Source organism: Rhineura floridana, chromosome 1 (assembly GCF_030035675.1).
Source record: "Rhineura floridana isolate rRhiFlo1 chromosome 1, rRhiFlo1.hap2, whole genome shotgun sequence".
Classification (NCBI taxonomy): domain Eukaryota; kingdom Metazoa; phylum Chordata; class Lepidosauria; order Squamata; family Rhineuridae; genus Rhineura; species Rhineura floridana.
In genome coordinates, this window is record NC_084480.1 from 197995587 (window position 1) to 198022738 (window position 27152).

The window sequence follows — 27152 nt, forward strand, 5'->3', positions numbered from 1 at the left end:
CCAAATATGGGGTAGGAGAGAAGAAATGGAAAAGAAAGTCACGTAGAAACACAAATACATTTTAGAAGGATAAAACTTTTGGCTAATTCCTAATTTTTTATCTTTCCTGTGTCCAGACAAGGATCAGTAGTAGAGCATCTGCTTTGCATGCAAAAGGTCCCGGATTCAGTCCTTGGCATCTCCAGGTAGGACTGGGAATGCCCCCATCTGAAACCCGGAAGAGTCACTCCCAGTTAGTGTAGACAACACTAAGCTAGATGGACCAATGATCTGACTCAGTTTAAGGCAGTTCCTATATTCCTGTCCTATTCACTGAGAGCCATCTTTTGTCTGTTCCATCCCATTACACATGAATGGTGAAAACACACACACACACACAGTGACATGATCTTGGTGGGTAGCTCTCATAGTCCAATAGTGTATTGCAGGGAAAATACAGAACATTTCTACTTAGTGATACAAGAAAACCTGTAGCATTTTGCCACACTTTTATTCTTAGTACATTTTATTACATGAGATTCATGAGTTTAGATTTTTTTTAAAAAAAAGCAGTGAAAAAGAAAGGGTTGTATCCAGTGTGACACTAGATACAGGACTTTCCCCCTCTCACCCCCCCATGTCCCTAAACCTATTCCATGGGTTCCACCCAGCACTTTTGGGGAGGGCATGGGGCCCACGGGAGAGAGCAGAAGAAGGCAAGTCCCATTGCACTAGTGGAAACCCTGCTCTGATGGGACATGTTATTAGAATACCATTACAAGTATTTATAAAGCTAGCTACTAATAATTATACCATGCATTCTGTATTTATTTATTAACTACATTTATATATCTCTTTTCCTCCAAGGAGTTCTAGATGGTGTACCTGCCCTCCTCCTCTGTTTTTATCCTCACAACAAACTTGTGAGGGCCAGATGAGACATTCTGACTGGCCTAAGGTCAACCAGTGAGTGCCATGGTTATGTGGGGGCTTGAAGGTGAACTGGGGTCACCCTAGTTACTGCAGTACTAGATATGATCTTAGACACCACTGCAACCCCCCCCCACTCTTGAAAAATCTAAGTGAGATTTCCTATTTCATGTCCTAGCATGTTTGGCTCATTTCATTTTAGTTCCAGGGTCTGCAGTAATAAACATACTCTTTTTCCAATCTGAGGCTGTATCAGGGGTTTAAAGTTTGTGAAAAAGAACTCTCACAAGCCAACATTCCATCTCATCTGGGCCTGTGTTTATTTTAGAACTGCTGGCAACTATTTCGTGTCCCAGGTTTCAAAGCAGAGAGGTGAATAATGTCCCAACTTCAGACTTTTCTTATAACCTCCATGACATGTTGGACCGTGTGTAAACCAAGTTTCAAATGTCATCTTGGGGAAGTACAATCACAATTTTGAGTCATTCATCACTGTGAATAAGTGAGAACCAGGCATCATTACATATTTCTGTAAACCGCCCAGCAAGCTTCGGCTATGGGGTGGTATATAAATGTAATAAATAAATAAATATTTCTCACAATGAACTTCTGCACATATGTACCAAAAGCATACAAAATCCCAATATTTATTTCAAGCTACGTTCCACTGAAATCAATGAGACTTATTTTCAAGTGAGTGGGTTTAGAAATTATAGCCTCAATTCCTGCAGTAAGGATCTCTGAAATAACAAGGGCTCTGAAGGAGCACCCTCATCAGTTTAATTTTGTCTACAGTGGTGATGTTTAGGTTTTTGGTGTGGTTGGTTGTTTTATATCAGTCAATACAAATCACTGTTTCATCTCTCTGAGAACTGCTGAAACATGCAACATTTCACATGCACCATTAGCTGCAATCCACATCCCACTAAAATCAATGACTAATTGCTGTTGATCTGAGTGAATCAGAATTATGCCCATTCTAAACACAGTCCTGCAAAAGTTAGTGCAAAATATATGTGAGTCAGAAATTGTTCTGTCAGGACAAATCTTTCCACCTTCAGGATGATCATTTGTAACTAAATCTGAACTCAGAAAAAAAAGCAACATCAGCAGGAAAAGATCAATTGGCTAAAGAGAGGATGCTTAGCTCTTTCCAGGTCTGCTGATTCTCTCCCCCAAACATCCCCCATGGCCATTCCCCTCTGAACCGAACTCACTTCTGGCTTTTGAGCCCACCAAGGTGGTGGTGGTGGTGGAGAAAGAATACAAGCTAGAAATGGCATTTGCTGACATAAAAGGGAATCAGCTGGCAGTAGGAAGGGTTAAGAAACCCTCCTATCCACCCATTTAACCCTAAAAGGGCCACTGCCCAACCCCCATAATAATATTATGAAGGAAGGATGGAGCTGTGAATGGAGTATTCACTGACATTTAGTTCAGCCCTTATGCCCAGTATTGAATGTTTCTGTAAGCTTAGACTGTTGCAGCTGCATAGTAATATATTTGCAAATACTGTGTAAAGCCATGTGATGTTCTCCTGGCAAAGCAGTGGGTAGGCCCTATCCTAAACCCAGAAAGGTCAGGATCCATCTATTATTTAAGGAAAATCAATTCCTACTTTTCTCTGTCACATAAACTTGTAAATTTCATTGGGTGACTTGAGCCACAGCTCTTACATTCATTGGGAGATGGTGGTGAATTACCAAAGTTTCAGGAACAGTGCAAGTTCCTCTCCACACAGACAGCCCCCAGTATGAACTGGGCCAGCCGTGTAAAGACCTGATTTGTGGAGATAATTTCCTCTTCTTTTGTTTAGGGGTTTGGTTCATGTAAAAGGCATGGTTCCATATGGTAGAGAGGAGGGGCTAACATTTCTCCATCATGCTAAGGGCATTTTTTTAAGGAATTCTAACTGCGTGTCCATTTTTTTATTCAAATAGCTTATATGTGGAAGCCTCTCTGCCGTGACATTTTGCCTGAGGCAAAAATGGTTCAAACTAAATGAACAAGCAAGCAAACAAACAAACAGGGAGTGAATACAGTCTTGCAAATGTATTAACACAAGTTACTAGTCTAGCAAAATTCTTACTAGCCTGCTTGCTGACTAGGGATGTGATTCATTGGATGGTGCCAGTTCAAAAGTATTCTGTTGATCTAATAGGCTGGCATTGATTCCAGTTCATACTTTATCCACTAGCTATTGCTTTTACTGATCTATGGGGGGGGTGCTTGGAAAAATATTATTAATATCAATATTTCCTTTAAAATATTGATAATTTGAAGGGAATATTGATATTTTAAAACATATATCAATAAATTATCATTCTTAAAGTTGATATTTTAGAGGTAGATTTTTTTTTAAGTGTTTTCAACATTAGCCACAGAAATTCACTACATTAAAATTTGATCCTTAGCTATTGAGAGTAAGTGAATTAATGGAAAATTTGGTACCAAATCCAAATTGGACAGAATTCTAGCAAATCCCTACTGCCCACCCACCAGTAGACAGATTTATTAAAAAGCAAAGTAAAATTAAAAACTGCTGCTTATGATCCACATCCTACTGTAGCAGTATTTTTATGGGGGGGGGGAATGAAGATGCACAGAACCAGATATTATAGTGCACAGGGAGACAGATTTTGTTAAAGAGTTTTTCAGAAAGTCTGGTGGTTTGTAATAACCCTTAGAATGATTGTGTAATGTGCCCCTATGTTCGACTCTTTCTATTCAATTTCACTAAAATTTCATACCTGTAGTCAATGTTTCAGTGTCTTCCAATTTGAATTTGTGTTCTTGGTTCACTGATTAAATTTGTGTCCACTGGGTGTCCAGAATCTAGGACTGGGTGTCCATTTGGGCACACAACTGTTACTCTAAAAACTGTCTTACTGTAATGCTGTTCTAGCTCAATATATGAACCAGTGAAGAGACTTTTTATGTTACAGTCTCTTGTAATCTCATGGGGTTGAAAGTTGTCCCATTAGCACAAGAACCTCTGCCTGTGCAAGAGGACTTTCTTTCCCTGTCCCCTTTCTGTGTGCCCCTGTGCCCCCCCCATCAGCTTTGTGTTGGAGGGAAACCAAGAACCAATTTGGGGGGCCACAGGGGCACATGGGGAGAGGAGAAGGAGTCATTGAGCTAACAGGATGACTTAATTGGATATATACAACCCATGGATTCTCTACTACTCTACCTATATTGTTAGGACAATGCTGAGTGTTCCTGGACCAATTCTAAGATGTCAGTCTGTACTCTTCTCTCACTAGGGTAGCCACTTATGCACCAACAAGAGAGGAAATGCATCACCAAAAAAGAAAGAAGACAAATAAGGACACAGATTTGCATACAATTGGCATACGAAATGTGTAGATGCAAATTTTGAAATAATTACTACAATTTAAATTGAAATACATCTCATCACAGTGGTGAAGACTGTTACCAGTTGGCCTGTGTGTGACTGTCCTTCAAAGTAGGACATGTGGCCAACCTGCCTCTCTCACCACAGGAGAAAGCCCTCCAAATATTAAAATGTGCATGCAGTTTACAGTAACCCCTGCCTAGATGAGGGCTTCAGGGTATAGTTTTAGACACACACTACACTGTTGAAAGTAAATAACATGTCTCTCCCCCAGCTTTCTTGCACTATGGAAAGGGACTATATGGATTTGCTCTGGCACAAAAATCAGGTTTTTTTCTCTTTTTAAAGACAATCTCTGAGTAGAGGCCATCTGCAAGCTTCTTGATGGGCGATCAAGAGAGACCTGAAAGCATATGCCCTGAGCCAGCAGTTCATTGCAGAAGCTCTAATTTGTCCACAGAATTTCTTAGTCTGCAGGTGTTTTCCTATTTATCTTAGTGGAGAGGACAGCCAATATGCAGCATGAAGGACATAGGAATGAAGCATCCCCCCAAAGCTTATGGCTGTTAAGATCCCTTCAAAATATGTATTAATAAGGAGAGAGGAAGCTTTAGAGCCTAATTATTGCTGATATGATGAGTTCAATTTGTGCCAATCTACTTTTTTATGTAACTAACTAATAGTATAAAACCAAATTAAAATTGCTTCTGTTCACAGTGTTTTGTTTTTTTAAAATAGCTGTTTGACAGAGTCCTGGTAGCCTCATTAGTTGACCAAATGTTATCCATGCCAATTGCTCGTTAGAGGCTGGAGTACCTCAGACCTCTCTCTTCAGGAAACCATTTCATAGTATTAGCAATTTCCAGTCTTTGCAAACCAAACGGCAAGAGTTGGCCTGGTGGGCCTCTTTGTCAAGTGAGCCTGCCCCCTTTATACCCTCAAGCAAAGCATTAATATCCATCCTTCAGAAGTTATATTGTTGGCACATTTGAACACATCTGACAGGCCAGAGCTCCTGAAAATATCCCTAAAGGTGAACTGATATACTCAAAAGAAACAAAAAATGCCACAAGGTTTGAAGTTTAGCAGTTACCTGGTGAAGAAAAAAAGAAAAGAACAGATCTAATATGCTAGCTTCTCTTCAGTTGACCTCACATGAAACCTTCTCCTACCTTCTGCCTGGAAAACACACACACAAAAACCCTAAGACCCGGAGTGCTAAGTCCAATAAAAGAGAAAGAGAAAAAATAAACCTTTTTGACAGTTATAATCCCTTCCTGTGTATCCTTGTCAGTGATGATATCAAACATATCCGATCCATCGCCAGCAGCAATGCTGTACTCAATCTCGGCGTTTTCACCCACATCGGGGTCATTGGCTTTTATTCTTCCAAGTGAAGTCCCAAGTGGTGCAGACTCCAAAGAGCTGAGCTGATATGTGCCTGGAAAATAAAACAACACCACAAGAAATTTGTGAGAGTGTATGTCCACATGCATAGGTGTATCATGTGTATGAATAATTTTAAAACTCCATAAGGAAAAGCAACAGAGAGGGCTTCTCAGATGCCTGGTGAGCTCATTCATTTTACAGAAAACACCATGAGTCAAGAGTAAATCTGAACATAGAGTTAGGGAGTACCTGTCAAATAAAAATGTGAGGCAAGAAAAGATTACAGTGCTTCAACAGCATATTAGAGCTGCATTTCTTGTAAACATTTAAAACATCAAATGTAAACAGTAATCCCACAGTGCTTATGACTTTAATTTTCTAGTGGCATTGATGATCCCCCACCCTATATTTTGAAAATAATGTCTAAAAGCAAGATTTGTTTCTTTAAGTTGCACAGCCTTGGAAACTGGTGGAGACAATGGCGTTCCCGCCAAGGTGGGGGCATGGCCTTGGTAGAAGGCTCTGGAACATTCCCGAAGGGTCCAGAATTGTGCCACATGGGCCCTTTGGGCCAATCCGAGTAAGGAAGGAGCAGGGCATATAAGCCAGCTCCTCCCTTGAATCTTGCCTCTTTTTGCCTTGCGGCACCCACCCACCCCTCCCTAGTCAGTATGGGCTTTGCTAGTCGCCAGTTGGGGCTGAATAGGAATTTTTTTGGGGGGATGCTGAAATCCATACTCCATACTGCTGGGATTTGATTCAATTGGCTATAAAGGGTAGATCTGGGTTGTTTCGCTTCAGCTGGCATGGAATTCGGGCAGGTGAGGAAGGTGGGGTACAAAATAGGTGACTGAGGCATTGTATTAAATGGCACTCTCTAGGGAACTGCCAGTCAGGTGTGGCTGGTGGGGATCTTGGGGGTGTCCTTGTGCAACCAACTTGCGCATCAGGGTGACCGCCTGTATGGCGGGGCCGGGATGCGGAGGTTGGAAACACGTGATTGACTCTGCTGGCAAGGAGGGATAAATTTACCCACATACTTTGCTAGGGAGTCATGGTCTGAAGAGACTGACATGCCCAGTAAACAGGAGGGATAAATCCTTCTCAGATAGGTATCCTCACCTGCCCAAAGTAGCTTTAATTTGGTAATTGGCAGCAATTGGATTTAATATATAATTGTTATATTTTAAATAAATATAACATTATCCCATAACTGTGTCACGAGCCTTCTTTGGTGTGGTGGCAAAATTGCCATTGGATTTTGCCTGAAGCAAAATTTGAGGAGATTTTGGACAGCTCTGTTTAGGCAGCATGTGTGTTAGACTTCTCAAAGGAAGTTAAGAGAATGTAAATAAGATCGAATTTCTCAGTAAGGTTTGTCACCTTACTTGGGGGTAAGAGGATTAAGTAATACTTAGCTGTGTGGATATTACATAGTTCAATGTAAGAACAGCTTTCTGAGCAAGCAGTGAGACATTTTTATGCACTGTGTGGGTTCTTATTAGAAACTTGAGCATAACAGTTCATTTCTTTTTAAAAGTGTGTTGCCTATGGGGCTGTAGAGAAAATGGAGAACATCTGAAAAACTTGCCTGGCTCAACCAATCCTTTGTGAAGGCCCACATTTTCACTCAGTATTTCTCAAAAAAGTGAAGGATATATAGTAGATTACAGTGCCCAAAGATTTTATGTGGCACAATCCAAAACTTCCACCCCCTCTGGCAGGACTTTACAGAATGATGGAGCCACCACTGCATCTACAGCCCTACCACTCATGGTGGCCAAGGTGGAAGGTGAGAGGACAGAATGATTGCTTGCCAGCCTGGAGCTGGCACAATGATTGGGTCCACTGCTGTCACATGACAACGGTGAGAATGGCTCAGAATTCAATGGATCCCAGGCTGACTCAGCCCCTCCCAAGTTTTGGGTTACCTGATAATCGATATATGTCCTCTTGTATATAGTTTTTCAATTCCATATAGCAATTGTATGGGTTTAATTGCATGGTTTAATATTTAAATGGTTTGAAAAGCCTAAGTGTATTTTATAGAAATTGTGTTGGTTTTATTTATTACCAAAGGTGCTATGGACTTTGAAGAAGCACGAGTACAGGGCGAAAGGGACAAACAAGCTAAGCGGAAGGCATGTCAAGCAAATCCTCATCGTGACCATCTTCCATCTGGAAACCTAAGTCCTCACTGTGGGAGGCTGTGTGGATCCAGAATTGGCCTCCACAGTGACTTACGGACCCACTGTTAAAGTCCTTACCCTGGAAGACAATCTTACTTGGCCACGAGTGATTGCCAATGAATGAAATGAATGAATGAATGAATGAGTGAGTGAGTGAATAGGAGTAGGAGTAGAGTAAATAAATTTATCATGTCTAGTTTGATCAAAAGGTATGAAAACATAAGGAGAATTTATGTTTATATTTTGAGTTCTCATTTTCAATCTAATCTCAGAACAGAGGGGATGCATCATGTTTCTAACGCTGGGAATAAATCAGCCATGGATGCTATATAGCAACCAGCCAGTTAGGCAGGAGTTCTGATGTATGCCCAGAGGTCTATATACCCAGGGTCTTCCTCATTCTCCTTTATGATCAGGAGATTTTTTTAGCATATAATGCAGAAAGCACATAATGCATACAAGTAAACCCTTGACCGTTTCCCTTCACAGAAGAATGTGAGAAGCTTCTGCACATGTGGACTTTCAGTTTTGTAGCTCAGTGCTACAGAAGATTCTTTGTTAATCAAAACCAACACCATCAACAGATCCAGAGAAGCTACCCCAAATCACTGATGGTGTTAAAGCAGTGGTGCAATTTGCTGTTTGAGGCCCATCCCACAGAGGTAGGCTCCTGTGTTATATTGGCTCTTACTACATAGAAGCTGCTGAACCCAATCATAAAGGGCAGAGCCATGTAGAATACATTCCAGGAATACTTGAGGCCTAGGTCCACCATTGTGGCCTGTCCATGGACCAAAGTCGTGAGGGAGAGAGGGATATGAAGGGAGACATTTGAATATCACCAAAGAAGCATTGGTTGGTCTTTTCTTTAGGGGAACAGTATTGTATTGATGAAGTCAGTCTTGGAGCTGTTCTATATATCAGGAGGAATAAAACGAAGGGCTAAACATTGTGGACTATCCCAGTTCACAGTGTATATTAAAATATTATGTTTCTTAGTGCTCCTCCATGTAGAAACCTTGAAAAGTAGAACACCAGGGTAAGGGCTAGGCTACATGGACTACAAACATTTATTCTTTTGTGTAGAGACTGGGCTATTTGTCCTCTGCAGAATGTAGAAAGCCATTGCTATCAGATAGCATATATTACATTGGAAGATGACCAGGTGAATGAACTACTGATGTTGTGAATGGCAGAATGCAGCATTAGATCCTGTAATCGTGTTGTAAACATGGGGGACAGAGTTGGTATCAGGGTTTACTGCAGAGTTGATTTCTTGTGTCCATATCTCTATTATGTGGCCTGTTGTTGCTGATGAGTAGTTGGTTTTGGGTAGTTTGGGGGCTGTTTGTAAGTAAGAACGGGCCTACCACCAAGGCCTGTGAAAGGGATATGTCACTGTCTAGGATGGGCTATAGATAACTGATGATGTGTTTGAGTGGTTTCAGGTGGGAACACTAAGTAACAAGTGGTGTTCAGTGGTTTTCTCTTCTAGGTCTATCCCGTGGTCAATTATTCTTGGATACCAGTTTGGCCTGGTTGATCTGTTGTTGTTTCCCACTTTGTTGCATGAGTACTGTAGTTTGAGGAATGTCTGTTGTAAATTCTTACCTTGTAAATCTGCCTGATGAGACTGAACAGATGCAGTTGTATCCTAGGGCTTGGGTGTAGACAACAGATTTTGTAATGCATGTTCTGGGTGGGCTCTGGAAGAATACAAGTGGGTGTAGCAGCCAGCTGCTTTCCTATATATGGTGGTGCTTATATATCTATTATGTAATTGCACAATAGTGTCCAGGAAGTGAACCTCTTGTTTGGACTTTTGAGCCTCAGCTATCCAAGAAGGAACAGAGAGGGGGGAGGCATGAGTTTCAAGCGCCTCTGCTGCCAGAAGATTTGGAAGTTGTTGAGTCTGAGCAGGACCTTGAGGGAGGGGGTGAGTCCAAACTCCAGCCAGTTCCCATGAAAGGCATGATCTCTGTGGAACAGAGCATGCCGCCCCCAGCTCCTGCAGAGGACCTGTTAGGGGAAGTTCCAGACACAATGCCAACTCCTCCCTTGCCCAGCCATTCCCAGGATGCTACCAGCGTGGTGCAGCCCCTTGACCTTGAGCCTGTTGCTCAGGAGCAGGTGTCTTCCAATGAGCTGTTGGAGACACGCCCCCCTTGCCTTACTCTTGCCGCCACAAGAAACAAACGGGGCAGAGGCAGGAGTTGTGAAGGAGTCAGAGATTACAATCAAAAACATTCCCTACTTAAGCTTGCCGCTCACAGTGGGGAGTTGCTGAGTCAACTTCCTTCATACACCGCAGAGCATGTCTAGAGTATAGTTAGGGATTCTAGTGAGTTAGCACAGGGTTTTCTATGAAGCGCAATGCCTTTGATGCATCCATTACTCTAATAAAATGAGATTTACTTGCACCCTCATCTCAGCCTCGTCCTTCCGGCTCTGGATGGGACAGGACTTGTCTCAGCTCAGGTTGCTGGTAGAGTGAAAGTTACTGAAATCACGTAGAACTGCTTAAGTGTCTCTTGTCCATAAGTCCAGATGATAAAGTTGTCATCGATGCATCTAAGATAGAGGAGAGGCTTTTGCAGACAGGAGTTAAGTCAGAAGTGTTCTAAATCAGCCACGAGGAAGCTGGCATATTGTGAATCCCTACAAGTGCCTATAGCAGAGTAATTGATCCAAAGATAAATGTTCTCCTCAGAACTGATATTGGCTGCTTTCACACTGCACTTTATTCCATTATTCTGATGATTTCTTACCTAGTAATTTGTGCATTACATTTGATCTTTCACACAATGCACAAGCTAGCTTCAGAATTCTAATGGAATGCAGTGGACGTTTAGCGCTAATTTCCATGATAAATGATACCAGAAATAATGTGTTAGCAAGGCTGGGAACCCAGAAGATTGCAGGAGTTTTTTGCTAGCTGCAGCCACTTACATGACAGGCATCCCAGCATGCACTGCTTTCCCACCCTTTAGTCGCACGGGGGGGTGTTGCCTGATGAATGTTGTACCAGTATTCTGGCATTGGCGCAGATAGCAGCAGCATTTCCCACACACACCCTTGTCTTGATAGAACTGAAACAACTGAAAAAGTCAGATCCTAAAGGGAGAGGGCATGCATGGCGATGGGATGAGATCTTAGACCTCCTACACAGTGGAGAACAGTGTTCATCGGTGAGGGATGAAAACAAGCTGTGTGAATGACAGTCACGCAAAATGCCAGTATATTGGCTGAAAAAGCTGCTGTTTCTTAACACAGCAGGTATTGCAGTGTGAAAGGGATTTTAGACATCGGGACAGAAGTGTTACCTTTTTAATCCATTAAACTAACACAATCAGCCCCATGTGTGAAAGCAGCCATTAATGTGAGTACAAAGTGGCAGTGTCTGGTGTCTAGATGTGCTGTAGCTCCATCAGAGAGGATATTCCTGCTGACTTGTAATTCATTTTTGTGTGGATATTGGCATAAAGAACCACAACACCCATTGTAGTGAGGATGGTGTCTTCTGGAAGATTGTCAATGGATTGTAGTTTCCTCAGGAACTCAGCTGTATGCCATATGTAACTTGGAGAACTGGTGGCATATGGCCTGAGAATGGAATCCATACATCCAGATATCCAGGTGGCAGGTACCATCCAACTGTGATGGTACTAATGCTTGGAAAGATGGGACATCCAGGGGTGCCTGGTCTGTGCATTTTGGGTAACAGACAGAAAATGTCTGGTTGAGGCTCCTGAGATGTGTCTGTACAGATTATGGTCCTGCACATTGGTAGGGAATTCCTTCATCAGGTTTTGTAGATCTTTCCAATACTCTGCAGTAGGATTTAAGAACTGGGGGTCTGTAAAATGTGGTATTGGAGTTGCCCCCCAGCCTCTTGTACATAGTCTGAGTTGTTCATGATAACAACAGCTCCTCCTTTGTCATCTTCTTTAATTATGATGCCAGTATTGTTTCTGAGAGTGTGGATGGCTGAGATTGTGTGGTTAATGATGCTGTTTACTGATTACCTTAGCTCGGGCTTGGCAGCAAATATACTTTTTGTAGAAATCTAATCTGGTGTTATGACCGTTTGGAGGGATTCAGATGCTGCCTTCTTATCATGTCAAGTCCAGCAAAGGAATGTCACAAGGACTGAAAAAAGTGGGATTTCAAATGTACATTTTTCTACCTGCATTTGCACCAAGTACCTAATTAAACTTGTGCTCACACAGCCAATAAACAAAAGCAATACCATGCAATCACAACTTGGTTTTAGAGCTTGAATTTCAATTGGCAAGAGACAAAGCTGAAACAGCTTTAAATCAGTGAAAGCAAATACATACTGGCACAAAAGAAATCTGATAAGATGTTAGTGTAAAAAGGGACACATTTAGAATGTTAAAGTAAGTGTTTTTCCCCCTCCTTAAAATAAAATCAGCTATTTGATTATACTATAACAGTAAAAGCATCTGACCTACATGGGGAAAGGGCCCTTTAGGGGGAGATGTGGAGCTGTACCTACAATTAAGTCAGCATACAGGCAAACAAAAAATTAGAAAGTAGACTTTGATCTAAAGTCAGTAGTGCACCCCCTGAAAGGTGGAACAATCATGTGCAAGATATCCACAAACATACATAACCTGTATTGCTCATGACATCTTAGTGTTTATTTAAATCTGGATTATCAAGGTGATCTACATGCCATGTTAATCAACCGAGAGACATTTCCCCAGGCATAAAGAAATTTTCTAAGACAGTAAGGGAAATAAGAACTTTTCTAAGTAATCGAAACAGCAAGTAGCAGCCTATTTTTCCCAGTTTTAAGAAGCTGTAGTTCCTGTATCTTCTTGGGGGCTCCAGATATATATGCTGCATAAAGCCATTCTCTGGACACAATGTATTATACATTTCCTTTTCTCTGTGTCTCTTTCTCTCTCACATGCATATATTGTAAGAGGGTGCTGCTCGCCTCAGACAGAATGAGAGATATTTCTGCTGGAAGAGTGAGCAGGTGTGCTTAGTTATTGACCTGAGGTGATGAGAGGTTCACTGGTCATCTTCTGTGATGATTCTGCATTTTTAGCACATCAACATTTGTCCCAATCCTTAAAGTAAAATTGGACGGAAATTTTGTCCAAGAAAATTAAATCCTTATGCAAGTGGAGAGAAATTTGATGAAGAAAATATATGAACACAGAGTGCATTTCATTTATGGCCTGTCCAAATTAAGAATGGAAGGATGGAAGGATCTATCAATTATACAGCCAGCGTTGATTTTTCACATTCCGCAATGTTAAATTGAAAATTCACCCCATGCCTTTCTGATTCTTCCCATAAGCTTATTTCAAAACAAAACATTACAAAACTTATAGTCCTGAATTCAGAAACGCTTGCTTAACAACCCTCTCAATTTTCATGGTGATACACAAAACAGTCAGAGAGAATCGAGAGTTCAAAGTCTAAAAAGAGAGAAAAAACCCCAGAGCCCTTTTGGACTTTTTCTCTGTCAGAGTTTTCATAATCTGTTGAAATTCATTAAAAATCAGCCATATTCACAGAGTACCTGCAATCCTAACACTGACCTTGCCCCACACTCTGACCTTCATCTTTTGCAGTTTAAAAGTTAAAAAAATGCTTGGCTGATTTTTAATTAATTTAACAAATTTTGGCTGGCACCAGTAAGAACCAACTGTCAGTGTTCTAAAAGCCTCACAGCTGCTGGGCTTGGCTAATCAGGGGGCCACACCCACATCAGACTTTGATTTCACATGAGATAGACATGGCTTCCCTGAGAGAATCCTGGGAAGTGTTGTTTGTGAAGGGTGCTGAGAGGAGACTCCTATTCCACTGACAGAGTTCCAGTGGCCAGAGTGGTTTAACAGACAGCCACTCTGATTGAAGGTCTGTGAGGGGAACAGGGCGTCTCCTAGCAACTCTCAGCACCCTTCACTAACTACACTTCCCAGGATTCTTTGAGAGAAGCCATGACTCTCCAAAGTGAAATAAAGGCCTGGTGTGGATGTGGCCAGGGACAGCTTTGGTTTAAATTTGGGTGGGAGGCTGCATGTGCCTGCTGTAGAATAAAAAGGTGAGGGAAACACTGAAAAGCAATGATATTGTTCACAATGTTTTCCTTTTGAAAAGGAAAGGGCTTTCCCCTCTTCCCAGTGCCCACCCACCCAATCTCCACCCCTCCCCCTCCCCACCCCTCCCCGGGGTCAGTGTTGGACTAGGACCTGGGAGACCAGGGTTATGAATTCCGACACAGCCATGAAGCTGACTAGGTGACCTTGAGCCAGTCACTGCCTCTCAGCCTCACAGGAAGGCAATGATAAAACCACCTCTGAGTACCATTTACCATGAAAACCCTAATCAAAGGGTCACCATAAATTCGGTCGACTTGAAGGCAGTCCATTTCCAGTTTCAAACATGATTGCACAGAAATAAATCCCATTGAACTCAAAAAGTATGCAAATGATCAAGCTAGGGTTGCCCTCCCCATCCCCTTCCAATCCCCCCTTCCTCCTCCTCCCCCTCCCCCTCCCCATCCCCATGGTCAGTTTTACCTATCTTAAACATGATTGCATGGAAGTAAATACCATTGAACTCAATAAGCATGCAAATTATCAAACCTGCCCTCCCCCTTCCTTTGCCCCCTCCAATACACTCCTTCCCCTCCCCCTCCCCCATGGTCAGTTTTTCTGTCCTAACCATGTTTGCATAGGAGTAAATCCCACTGAACTCAATAAGCATGCAAATGATCAGACACACTTTCCCCCTCCTTCCCATCTCTTCTCCCTTCCTCCTCTCCCCTCTTCTTTTTTCCTCCTCCCCTGGCCACTCCAGCCCTCCCCCCTCCCCCCAGTCACTTTTACCTATCCTAAGCATCATTGCACACAAGTAAATCCCACTGAACTCAATAAGCATGCAAATGATCAATCCATTCTCAGCAAGCTTGCACAGGATCCCATTTTTTACCTTCCGGATTAAAAAGCAGGGAAATTCACTAATAGGCAAAAAATCTTGCAGTTTAAGAATGTACCTATAGCCCACAGCTATTTCTATCAAACTTTAAAAAGCAGGGAAATTGGGCAGCTATAGTGAATGCACCAGGGGAGCAGGAGACTTGACCTCCTCTCTGAGATATTGGACTGCCCTACAAATTTGTCAAAATGCAAACACCATTTGGGTTGTTTTTTCACAGACCAATGCACTTGCTGTGTAGCTTGGAAGAATTTAGTAACATGTGCCTCTGAGCATATGGTGAGTGGTGGCAACACCTGCAATCAGCCCAAAGAATAGAAAGAAGACATGTGCTGTGCTGATCTTATTTTAGCAGGGAGGAAGCAACATTATCAAGACAGCTGATATAGTTCAGATGGTCACTTTAAATATGTCTGATTTCCTTTGCAATTTTAGTGAAGTTTCCTATAGGAAATCATTTTCTTTTGTTTCTATTTCTGCGAATATGTGAAGTACAGCAACACTTTGCAAAATTTACACTAACAAAACTCCAAACATAATTGTGGAATAATGGCACTGACTTCTGCAGAATAGTCTCCAGTGGACCTCAGGAGTGTCTCAGTTTGCACAAGATATAACAGTGGGAGGTGAAATATATTCTAGCAAAATTCTAGGTGTGCTCTATGTTTTTAATTGACCATGCCCACCTTGCCTTAAATGAAATGGTTTAAGCATAGCAGGCTGAAAACATGCATCCTCTTTTTTCCAACAGCTAGAGTCATTGCTGAAGTAGCAACATATTGTAATCAGTCTGATTTTACATCAAACTGCTTCCTGTGTTGAGTGGGGCCCCTGCTGGGCTGTGAGCTTTGACAGGTGCCCAGTGCTGCCTACCCTGGGCCACACAGTTGGAGTGTAAATATGGGCCAAGGTGGACATTACACTCAAACTCCAAACAGCCAGTCCCATTGTGGAAAAGGAACTTCAGCAAGGGGAAATATAGAGCAAACAAGTGGCAGGGGGAGGATATGTTTCCCTTTCCTCACCAATAGTATTTCTGCTAGAAAGTGTCCCCCTCCTAAAAAAAAAGCAATTTTTCTTTGTGCAGGGTTCCCAATTTATGTATTTGTATGTGTTTGTGATGCTAAACATGTCTGGAGCTCTTTTGCATTTGGGTGTGTGTGTGATTTGCAACAGAAACATCTGGGAAATGTTAAAGAGAGATATACCCAATCTCCATTCTAAATCAATTCCTTCCAAGGCTGCTGTTCCATAAACAAAGCAGCTGTCAGGATATTAAAATAGAGCTTTCACACAATTAAACAATTGTATGGTGGTATGAGCCATTGTGGGTCAAACCCCTCTTCATCAAACCCCTCTTCATGCATGAAAATTTATGCCACAATATATTGGTTAATATTTAAGGTGCAACTTGCCTCTTAGTTATTTGATATGACAGTGAATTAAGGGCACACTTATTTATTTTTTGAGGCTGTAACTAAAATAAACTAAGACTTTAAAAAGAAGGCTTACGAGCCACAGGGCTGAAAGATAAAAAAAATAAAAATAAAATCGCCTTGATATCAAAGCTTCATTATGGGTACCTTCCAGTGTGTTGGTTTTGCCCTCATTATGAGACTGTCACTCAGAGACATACGACAGAACATATGCAATACTAACCTACTATGGGTTGACCAGCTTCAGTTTGATTAATTACTCTTTCACACCCTTGCATTTTAAGCAAACTTCTCAGCTAAGTCAGCTAAGTCCTAAGTGAGTAGGAGAAGTCAATACTTGTATTATACAAGCGTGGCAAAAAGTGATTGCAATCTAGAAGGGCAGGAAGTAGCAAGCAGCAACTAGGTTGCAAAGTTTTGGTTTAGTTTGGTGTGGCATGCTTTTGAAGAGCACCTGGAGGTGCACTGCTATGCTCTCAGCCCAAACAGCACTGCCTTGGGTTCTATTTGTGAGAGCAAGCACCTGCACATGAGAGCTATGTGCACCCTTCTTGTGCTTTGCATTATTGCATCACCCATGGGTGCATGGGGAGGGGTTGTGCTACACAGTGATCATGCATATCATGGTGGTTGTGAAAAGCAGCCTCCACATAAAGGTGCTTCTTCTCACAACTCTGCTGCCATTCAGTGAGTTTTGTTGGGCTGCAAGCACTAAATTGGTCCCAGCACATCTCTGACCCACTTGTATGGAGGCCCAGATTTGTATGATCCAGGTCAAACCCTGAACAACGCAGGCATAACATTTGCACTGCACCCCTATCCAGAGATGATAGAAATGCCCCCATACCGAATCCTGAAGTTCCACCTTCTCTACTGATACTGTTAAATATCAAGGCAAAAAGACCTGAGTGCAGAAAAGGGAATGTGGCAGAGAAGGGCAAGGGCCAATGTAGGGACTCATAACCCTTGATCAATTGACCAGAACGCAAGTGAAAGTTTGGTGGAGGGCCCTTCCCCTTGAAATTTGGCCCTTTGGGAGTGGTTATTTAGGCCAGGATTTGCTGCAACTCCATTAGTGGAGTGGGAACAGCAATTATATCATTGATACCATAATATCAAGAGCCAAAGAGTGTATATGAAACATGGCCTCAAGTGCCTCTGTGTTGCCACTGCCAGAGAATATCAGTAGGAGTTGGGTGGAAAGCCCTTTCCCCTTGAACTGTGACCCTTTGTGAGTGGCAATTTAGGCCATGCCCAGGCAGATGCAACCAAAGGTTGTGCCTTGGGGGTTGTAATGAGGTAAGGGGCCACTCACTATGGACGGCAGTTCTGCTGACACCTTGTTTAATTTCTGGAATGCAGAGATGACGCAGGTGGTTGTCACAATTGTTCCTAGGTGTCCTCTTCCTCCTCCTGGTGCTCACGGGCTTCCTAGTTTCCTGAGAAGCTGAGAGTTATGAAACACATGGGAAAACTAGGGTGACGGTGAAGAAAACCTCACTGTGAATATGACCAAACACAGCTTAGAGTCCATTTTCATGCCTATTCTGGGGCAGTGATAACAGCAAAAAAAAATCTTACCTTTCTATCACCATCTGCTCAGTGCTGTCCAGTGTTGCTATTCTGTGTTGTGAAGGATCTGTTACAGCTTGGTCTTCAGAAAGACAAGGGACAAGTTTTGGGAGCCTGCTTTGACCAAATTTGCAAAGCAATCTGCAGATAAAGTTGCTCAGATCCACAATGATTGAATTCTAATTGTACAATGATGGTCATGGAGGAGAGTATGACTTCCTTTTGTCAGGTTTTGTTGTATGTCTTGATGATGTGGATAGGATCCTTGGAGAGGCTGGGCAGCCACCTACCTACTTGATCCCTTCCCATCTCAGCTAGTGAAATCAGCTTGATGTTTCCCTAAGAAAAGGCTTTGTTTTGCTACCAAAGAAAGCTGTGTTGCTGTGTTTATTGGGAAACAAGTCATTGCGTCCCTCTGATTTGCACAACTATTGTGTGGTGTCAAATATTAGCTTTTGGGGCATGATGTGTCAGTGGGAACCAGCAGCTTATTTCCTGCATTTTCTTGTTGAAACTTGAGTATCTACATCTTTTCCAGCCTGGCTTTGGTTTTGGGTACAGACTGAAACTTCCCCTGTCTAGTGGATGATTTGCACTGGTATATGAAGAGTGGGAGTGCTACCTGCTTGGTAGTTTTGGATCCCTCAGTGGCATTGAATACTAGTTATCATGGCATCCTCTTGGAGTGACTAGCAGGAATGGGTATTGGGGGTACTTTATTGAGCTAGCTTTGCTCAGTCCCAGGAGGTAGGATCCAGAAAGTGTTGCTGGGATGCCACTCTTTTCCCCCTTGTCCCCCTATGCTGCTTAAGACTGATATCAAACCACTGGGTAAAGTTATCAGGAGATCTGGACTGTGGAGTCAACTGTATACAGATGATATCAAGCTCTGAACCTCATTAACATATGATCCTAAGGAGACAGTGGAAACCCTGAACTGCTCTCCGTTGGCTATGAATGAACTGGATGGGAAAGAACATGTTAACATAATCCAGGCAAGGGGGAAGCACTGTTGGTAGCTAGATTATCTGACTCATGGTTAGGTGTACATCTTATTTGATGGGGTTGCACTCTACCCAAAATTCCATATTCATAGATTTGGGATGCTCCTTGACCTGGCAATTATTTTCCATAGACAGGTGGCATTGGTGGTGAGGAATGTCCTTTTCCAGCTTCTGCTGGGACATCAGCTATAACCCTTACTGACATGTTGGACTTCTCTTGCTCATTTTTGACTTGGTTAGTTTCAGGTTAGACTACTTTAACACTCTGAGTGGAGCTGCCTTTGAAAAGCATTCAGTAAGTTCAACTGGTGCAAAATACCGCTGCCACATTTCTGGCTGGGGCTAGACATTCAGCATATGCTATGCTCATTTTGTTCCAGCCACATTGGTTGCTGATTTTTCTCTACTCTCAGTTTAAAGTATTTAAAGAAAGCCCTAAATGGCTTGGGATCTGGGTAACTCAGGGCCCATCTTCCTATATATGCTCTCCCTGCATGCTCCATTCAGCATCTGAGGACTTGCTCCAGGTTCCCCAGCCAAAGTAGATAAGGCAGGCACAGCCACTAGAAATCTTTTTGGCAGTAGTTCAACAAGACCCTGACACTTTATTCTTTTATGTTTTTGAACAAGACATGGATCTTCAAGAATGTTTTTAGTTGAATGCTCTCTTGTCTTTGTTCTGTTTAATGCTGCTTGTCAGTGATGTATGGATGCCCCCAAGACCAAAATCCATCTCATCACATTTCTGCACAGGACAAGAGTAAAGCTTGCCCCATCCCATTTCTGTACAGATTCTGCATGTAGGAGAGATACACACAAATCCTAAAAAAATCTGAACATGTTTTTCTTTTTAAGTTAAGAAAAAATTACAAGGTGGCCCAAGGTCTGAAGGTTAATGAGATGGTCTGAGGGTTGTCCCCTTGGTTGTCTTCTGAAAAGTAATCAAAGCTGCCTACACGCGGCTAGCTAGCACACAGGGCTGCTGACACTACAGATGTTTAAAGGAATGTGGTAAGAAGTTCCCCTAGGAGCAACGAGTCTTGATGATATGCTGTTGGATTCAGGGAGAGTTGTATGGGGGAGGGAAACCCACATAGGGTTGCCCCATTCCTCGTATGTGGGTGGGAACCTGGCAATGTGCAGATTCCAGCCCAAACACATAATCCAATGTGTACATTGATCCAGTCAGATTGGATCAGGTGAATCTGCTTTAAGATCCCAGTTCTCTAGATCCTGCCCATCCCTATTTGTGATATTTGATATTTTTTTTGGTAATTTTATAATGGATATAGTTTATATGTATTGCATGATGTTTTATTCTGTGAGCTGCATTGAGTTTATGTGTGCAACCAGGTTGGGTATAAGTTTTTTCAAAAACATTAATAGTATTGTTTACTGGTATCCTGATGATTCTTTGGGGAGAGTCCAGACTTGATTTACCCCTGGCTGATCAATCCTAGCACATTTTGAAGGAGATAATCCTGTGGTACAACATAGCTTTGAGCCAGGAAGATAGTGTTACAGGCTTGCAGCTCCTGGGTGCAAGTCTTCATGCATGTCCACTGTCACAGCATCAGCTGTTGCACAGCTTGTGAGTCACGTGGGATGGAGGAGGATAGTAGTGTCTGTGCAGTGTTGTAAAACGCAGCAAGATTGTGGATTGTGCCCTAGATTGTGTACAACATGCATGCCAGGACAGTGGATACAACTCTTCAGCCATGTAAAGGAACCTGTCAGGGGCTAAACCTCATGGATTTGCTTCATGCCTGGTACTGAAAAGAAAAGGGTTGTCAAGTGCTTGGCAGTTCACAATATACTGGAGGGGCTACATTTATCCTCATGGGTTGTGAGTTGTAGGACAAGCACTAAAGCTATAGCCTGATTACAAGAACATTCTACAAGAAGGAAAGGTTTCTTCACTTTGTGCTTTTTTTTGGCTGGTAGGCGTAACGTTATTATGGGACTTAACACTGCAAACTGAAATCTTCCATTTAACGGAGACATTTCCTTTGGAAATAATATATATGCCCCTATATGACCTTAAATAGCTGCAATATCAACAGGCCCAAAAGTCATCCATATTTGCATCTCAGATGGGAAATCTTGAACTAGAAAGTTTAAAGAGGCTTTCTGAATACATCTGAACTATTAAATGCTTCATACTCTGGGGGAATCGAGGTGGATTGTCATTGACATCAGTCAGTGTGATGTTCACCGTCGTGGTTCCTGATAATCCGCCCATCTGGCCTCCCATGTCTTTTGCCTGGATGACCACTTGGTACTGCTCTCTGTTTTCTCTGCTCATATCTGGCAAAGCAGTCTTGATGATACCTTGAAGAAAAGAATAGGGGGAAAATACAAGATTGAGGGAAGGAGGAGGTTGAAAGAGAGTATTAAAATGGATTTGTGTCAGATATGCTGTGCCAGTTAATCCACAGCAAATAAACAAAATTGAAGGTGTACGCATTAAAATAAGGCTTTCAGTCCGTGACCAGTTTAATGTCACAGCAAGAAAAGAGGGAAACAAGAAGCTCCTATTACTTAGAGTTTTTTAGACTGGCACCAAATCAATATAATTATCTTTCTCAAAAACAAAAAATGGTTGCATCTGTCATAAGGAAAACTTAAAAACAAGCAAACAAACACACACACCAGTTTTCACTGGTGGTTATTTTTAAGTAAGTATCAAAGGCTGCAATGAATAGGAGTTGACAGCCCTGTTCCCCCACCCCAAAAAAAATCATGGTAAGGAATGGAAGTATACATACAGTTGAATGTGGTGGAGGAATGAATACTACATAAGGAGGAATGATTAAAAAAAAAGCTTGCATGTAAATAGTCAACAATCACATCAAGGAGAAAGCTATGCTAAACATTTCTCTTTTTTTCATCTGGTGTGCTAGTTTACTATTCACCAATTAGGGTCACATCCACACCATACATTTAAAGTACCCTTATACCAGGGGAGGGGGAATAATCAAAACCAATCTCCACCACCTACAGTCTGAAGTTCACTCTACCCTTGTCATATTGCTCTACTATTGTGATTTTGCAGTATGCAAAGACCTAACCAAGGGGAATAGTTCTCTCCCAAACAGATGGCTGCTTGCCCTTGACAGTTCTTGACACACCCAGGAAGGAATCAGAGGGTAGAACTTGGGGTGGTAAGGAAACTGCAAGCAGCTTCCTTCACTTCACTGTGCCTTTCCCACACATTATCAGTTTCATTATATCTATGCTGATGGAGCTATGTGCATTTCAGAAACCACAAAGCAACCTTTTCTTTTATTTTCTCTTTTCAACCTGCACAGTTTCTGAAACCATGCCATGATTTTTATTGAGCTGGCTCAGAAGATTTCTCTCTTCCCCACCCCCCCTGCTTTTCACTCTCATTTTGCATTAGCTGTTCCAAAATATCACACAACCGATGTAGCATCCTGCAGCTGGGGCTTGACATTTGCCATGCTTATGTAAATGATATGCAAATGAACCCAGACAACCAGGTTTATGAATCAGCTATGAACCTTCTGTAGCTCTTGGTACTGTTTCAGCATGGCTGTTTCTCAGGGATGATGTTCAGAGCCACCTGATGAAGGTAATGAGGTTGGACATTTCATGGGGTCCCAAGATCACTCCCAAGGCTCCCCCCAAAGCATGACCATTTTCACTTTGGGTGGAGCACCCAAGAAGAGACACAGTGAGAAATTTCTCTTTGTTGACCCTGTCTTTTCAAGGTTAACAGGGGGCACAGAATGTGCCTTCTTCAGCCCCCCTCCCAAATCTTAGAATCAGCAGTAATTGATCCATTGAAATCAATAATGGATAAATATGTATAGCACTATTTGACTACGTCAATGAAAGTCATTAAAAAAACAAAACGGTGCAAATATTTGAAAAAGATATTAAAAGGGCTGTCAACTACTATAGATAATGAGAACAAAGCAAAGTCAACATAATTAAAACAAAGCAAAGTCAAGAGACATTCTAACCTGTTTCTGGATCTATTGAGAAGTATGGCTGGCCCTGGAGGATGCTGTAAACGACTTTGGCACTGTTGCCGTAGTTAGCATCATCAGCATCTGTAGCTGTCACTTGGATAACAGAAGTGCCTGAATAAGGAGCAAAACAGCAACAACAAGGGGAGGGGGGAGGAATCCACAATGTAAAATGAGATGAAATCATGCTGGTAGATAAAATATTTACATCCTGATATGTTTACCATGAGCATATCACAAACCTTCCTCGTGTACAGTTGTAATAATTTTCTGAGCTACAATGCCCAGTGTGAACCGCAGTGTTAACTGACACTGGCAAAAAAACCCCACCCTGTTTTATGGTCATCCAACTTCACCAATAGATGGAAGCAAATTTGCCCCTTCACCACCACAATCTAACTGCTTTATGTATTGGACACAGTAATGGACTGGGAAGACCTGGGTACAAATCCCTGCTAAGTAGCAAAATTCATTGAGTGCACTGGTCCAGTCACCTATTTGATAGGATTGTTGTGAGAATGAAATAGGGCAAAACCCTATGTATGCTGCCTCAAGCATCTTGGAATAAAGGCAGGATGCAAATGTGATCTACAATATACTATCTTGCTCATCAAAGTGAGATAATTTGGTAGTATTTAGTTCTCAGCCCCTGATAAACATCAATCTAGAAAGGCTCAATTGGGCTAGGTCAAGGTATGATTGAAACCCAAATCAGCCAGAATCATGCTGTTTTAGGATGCAGCTTTGTGAACTCAGAAGCCAGCAGGCTCTGTCCTGTCCTCCATTTGTATGATGAAAAGCAACCCAAAGGATGCTAGGCAATGCTGCCATTTCAAAAGTGTACAAGGAAGCAATCAGCAGGCTGCAATTTACTCCGTAAAGTCACTTGGAAAGGAAACACTGGCCTTACAGTATTAGGAGAGGGATTTCAACACATCATTAAAACATCACTAAACAGAAACAACCCCTGGTGTAAAAAGAGAGTACACGCATTTGTGCGCACATTCTGCAAAGTGGGCAGCCTGGAAAAATATCAAGAAACCAGGTGACAGGTTTTAGGGACAAGACCAGCTGAGAGGCTTAGAAGAGGAAGGAGCAAGGAGAGAAAAGTAACAGGAGCCTGAGGGAGAGAAGGTCCTGAGAAGAACCGAGGTACTGCCAGGTTTGAGAGGGCCATGGGTGAGGTGCCCTCCACTGCCACATGTCAGTCCCCCCCCCATTCTTCTTCTCTGCCACTGCCCTGTTTTTATCTTTTGGGTGACTGCACCACAGCTCTATCTCCTGTCCCACTTGTTTTTTTTAAAATAAAGAATAAAAAATTGGGGGTGGCTAGGCTGCAAGTAGGATAAAGTGCATCAGGCAAGCCTCCAGATGGCCAACATTTTCATTTCCCCACAATGCCTCTGGGCATTGCAAGCTGTTTCTGGTGAAATGAAAATAGCAAGTGGTTGGAGCCAGGGCAGCATGGTGATTTACTTCATAAAAAATGCCACAGCTTGGCACCGTCCCCAGTCAGCTGCTGCTCACTCTCCGGCATTGTTTGGGGAGGAGAACGCCGGCAAAGTGATGTAGTGATGGATACCAATTTGGAAGGCTTTAAAAGGAGATTAGATAAGGGAGGATAAGGCTATCAGTAGCTACTACTCATGATGGCTTTATGCTATCTCCAAATCAGCTTGCCTTTATCAGCTGCTGAGGAGCAAAAGTTGGGGAGTGCTATTGTGCTCATGACCTCCTTGTGGACTTTCTGTTAGTATTTGGTTGGCCGCACTAGGATCAAAATCTGGGCTAGATAAGTCTTTGATCTGATCCAGCAGGGCTCTTCCTATGTTCTTATGACTTTGCCCCCAAAATCTGCACTGGACGGTACTGAAAAGGACTGAAAGAGGTAGGGGGCAGGCTGTGCAAAAGCCATGTGGAAGCAAGATTTACTCCCAAGAAAGTGTGCCTAGCACTACTGCCTTATAGCCCAAACCTGTGCATGATTATTCAAAAGTAAGTTCCACTCTATTCAGAAGGCTTTATGCATTTATTATATACTGGCCAATAAAAGGTGGCCTCTGTCTCTTGAAGAAGGTGGATGGTTCATTATTATTATTATTATATTTATATCCCTCCCTTTCTCCCATTAGGAGCCCAAAGCGGCAAACAAAAGCACTAAAAACACTCTTAACATCACAAAAACAGACTTTAAAATATATTAAAACAAAACCACCATTAAAAACATATTAAAACAAAACACCTTTAAAAACATTTTTAAAAAGCTGTAAAAACATCTATTTCTTAAAAAAAAGTTTAAAAACATATTAAAAAGCAGAAGTTGTAGTTGTAGCAGAAGTTATGGAAGTTGTAATGCTGGGAAGACAATAAGAAGTGAGCTCAGTCAAGGATCCATATTTTGTAATTGGTTTAATATGTGGGACCAGGAAGGAATTATAGGAAGGAGGGAAGGGAGGAATAAAGAGATGACGTAAAATCCTTTCCACCCCAGGCTGCTTCCTGCTCTCCCACCTATACCCCAGTCACTTCCTCCAGTCAAGCAACTTCTCTGGTTCATTTCCTTCCCATGCCTAAACGCCATCTTTGCCTGCCCATCCGCCCACAATTTCACTAATCTTCTTCTAGTGAGGAGGGGGATTAAGTGGTGGGGCTGGTGATCAGTGGGACCTTGTGCTGCCTGACAGGAAGTGTCTCCTCTGCCAACACAATTCCTCCTGGTGAAGTGGGGCTTGGCTAACAACTGTGTGATTAGTAGAGGCCCTCCATGTCTTTGATGAAGCGTGCAAAAGCATCATTTGGACCACAGCAGGTAGCAAGATCCTCCACATTTTTTCTGCATTATCCTGCATTCTCCCTCCCTCCCTCCCTCCCTCCAATGTATGTTTCAGCATCTGCAAGCACACAGACTGAATTTTACAAACACAGTTTTGGTGTTACGCCTGGAATGGCTCCTTTTAGGTTTTATCATGATGAACAACAACTTCATTACAATCTATCAATCAATCAATTACTGTCCATAGCCTTGCTCAGCCATTCATGAAAAATTCTGGTACCCTTAACAATGCATTATGTTTTGTATCAGGCTTGTTTCCATCAAGTGATCATTTTAAGTATGCCTTTTTAAATGCATAGATAACTTGTTAGTATTATTAGGATTTCTTACCCACTCTTCTCTATAAGGTCCCAGGACAGGTTACAACAATATAAAAGCACAATATTAAAGTCAGTTAAACTAAGTTAAAACAGTGTGCAATCAAAAGAATAGGGTGGATCCTAAAATACATCTATATATCACGTATCAAAGCCCTGGATAAAGAGGCGCATCATCAGCTTATGACAAAAACTATTTAACGATTACAGTATGCTAGACACACACCTGTGGGGATGGAATTCCAGTTTAACACAAGGTTTTTTTGTGAAAAACTTGGCCATAATCTGTGCAGAAGTACTTGTTCATACACCTTGTAATTAACTTATAGGAGTCTCTACCACAAAATGTAGTTATGGTCACTAGCTGAGATACCTTTTAGGAAGGATTAGTAGGATAGGTCTATCAATGCCTTTTCCCCATGATAGGAAATGAATCCTTACATTCTCCACTTACTGCATTGAGTGTGGACTGTGATGCTGATCTGAAGCCCATTTGTGCACATCCCACATTTGCACTTTAAGCAGTCATGACTTCCCCTAAAGAATTCCGGGAACTGTATGGGAATTATAGCTCTGTGAGGGGAATAGGGATCTCCTTATAACTCTCAGCACCCTTAACAAGTTCTCTGGATTCTTTAGGGAAAGCCACGAAAATGGTATAACAGTGCTTTAAATGTATAGTGCAAATGCAATCTATGTCTGATCCTTGTTTGAGCCTTGAGTACCTGCACCCAAGCTATACCTTAGCTTTAGCCCATCTTTGAGCTAGGCTTGGCCTGACAATCATACATAGTGTGATATATATATTATTAACTTACTTTTTCCCATTTCAACCTATTGTCAATTAAATTCATTCTAAAAGTTTTATTCAGGTTATATAACCTCACCCCATCTTTCTCAAAGGAAACTCATGGCAACTAATAGTGTCAACATATTTATTTATTTATTTTATATCCTGCCCTTTCTCCCAGGAGGAGCCCATAATAACATCATAATATTACAGGCTGAGTCTCTGCTCGCTTCGCTCACCAACCCAGCCTACCCCTCCTCACTACCTACCTCCTCCCTTTTCCTCATGCCAAAGCTATCCCACCCCTTTCTTTGCAGGTTACCAAAGCTACCCACCCCCACTTTTACTCCTGCCTGCCTGTCTCCATCTCCATCTCCCT

General features: G+C 42.1%; 1 protein-coding gene across 1 annotated transcript in view; it reads right to left on the bottom strand.

Moving 5' to 3' along the window:
- Positions 1 to 27152, bottom strand: part of CDH9 (cadherin 9) — a 200761-nt gene that overhangs the window by 39940 nt on the left and 133669 nt on the right. Inside the window, exons 4-6 of the mRNA XM_061589995.1 lie at positions 22828 to 22947; positions 21002 to 21169; positions 5521 to 5708 (exon numbers count right to left, since the gene is read on the bottom strand). Of these exons, the coding sequence (XP_061445979.1) occupies positions 5521 to 5708; positions 21002 to 21169; positions 22828 to 22947 (476 nt within the window). The remainder of the gene's footprint in view (positions 1 to 5520; positions 5709 to 21001; positions 21170 to 22827; positions 22948 to 27152) is intronic.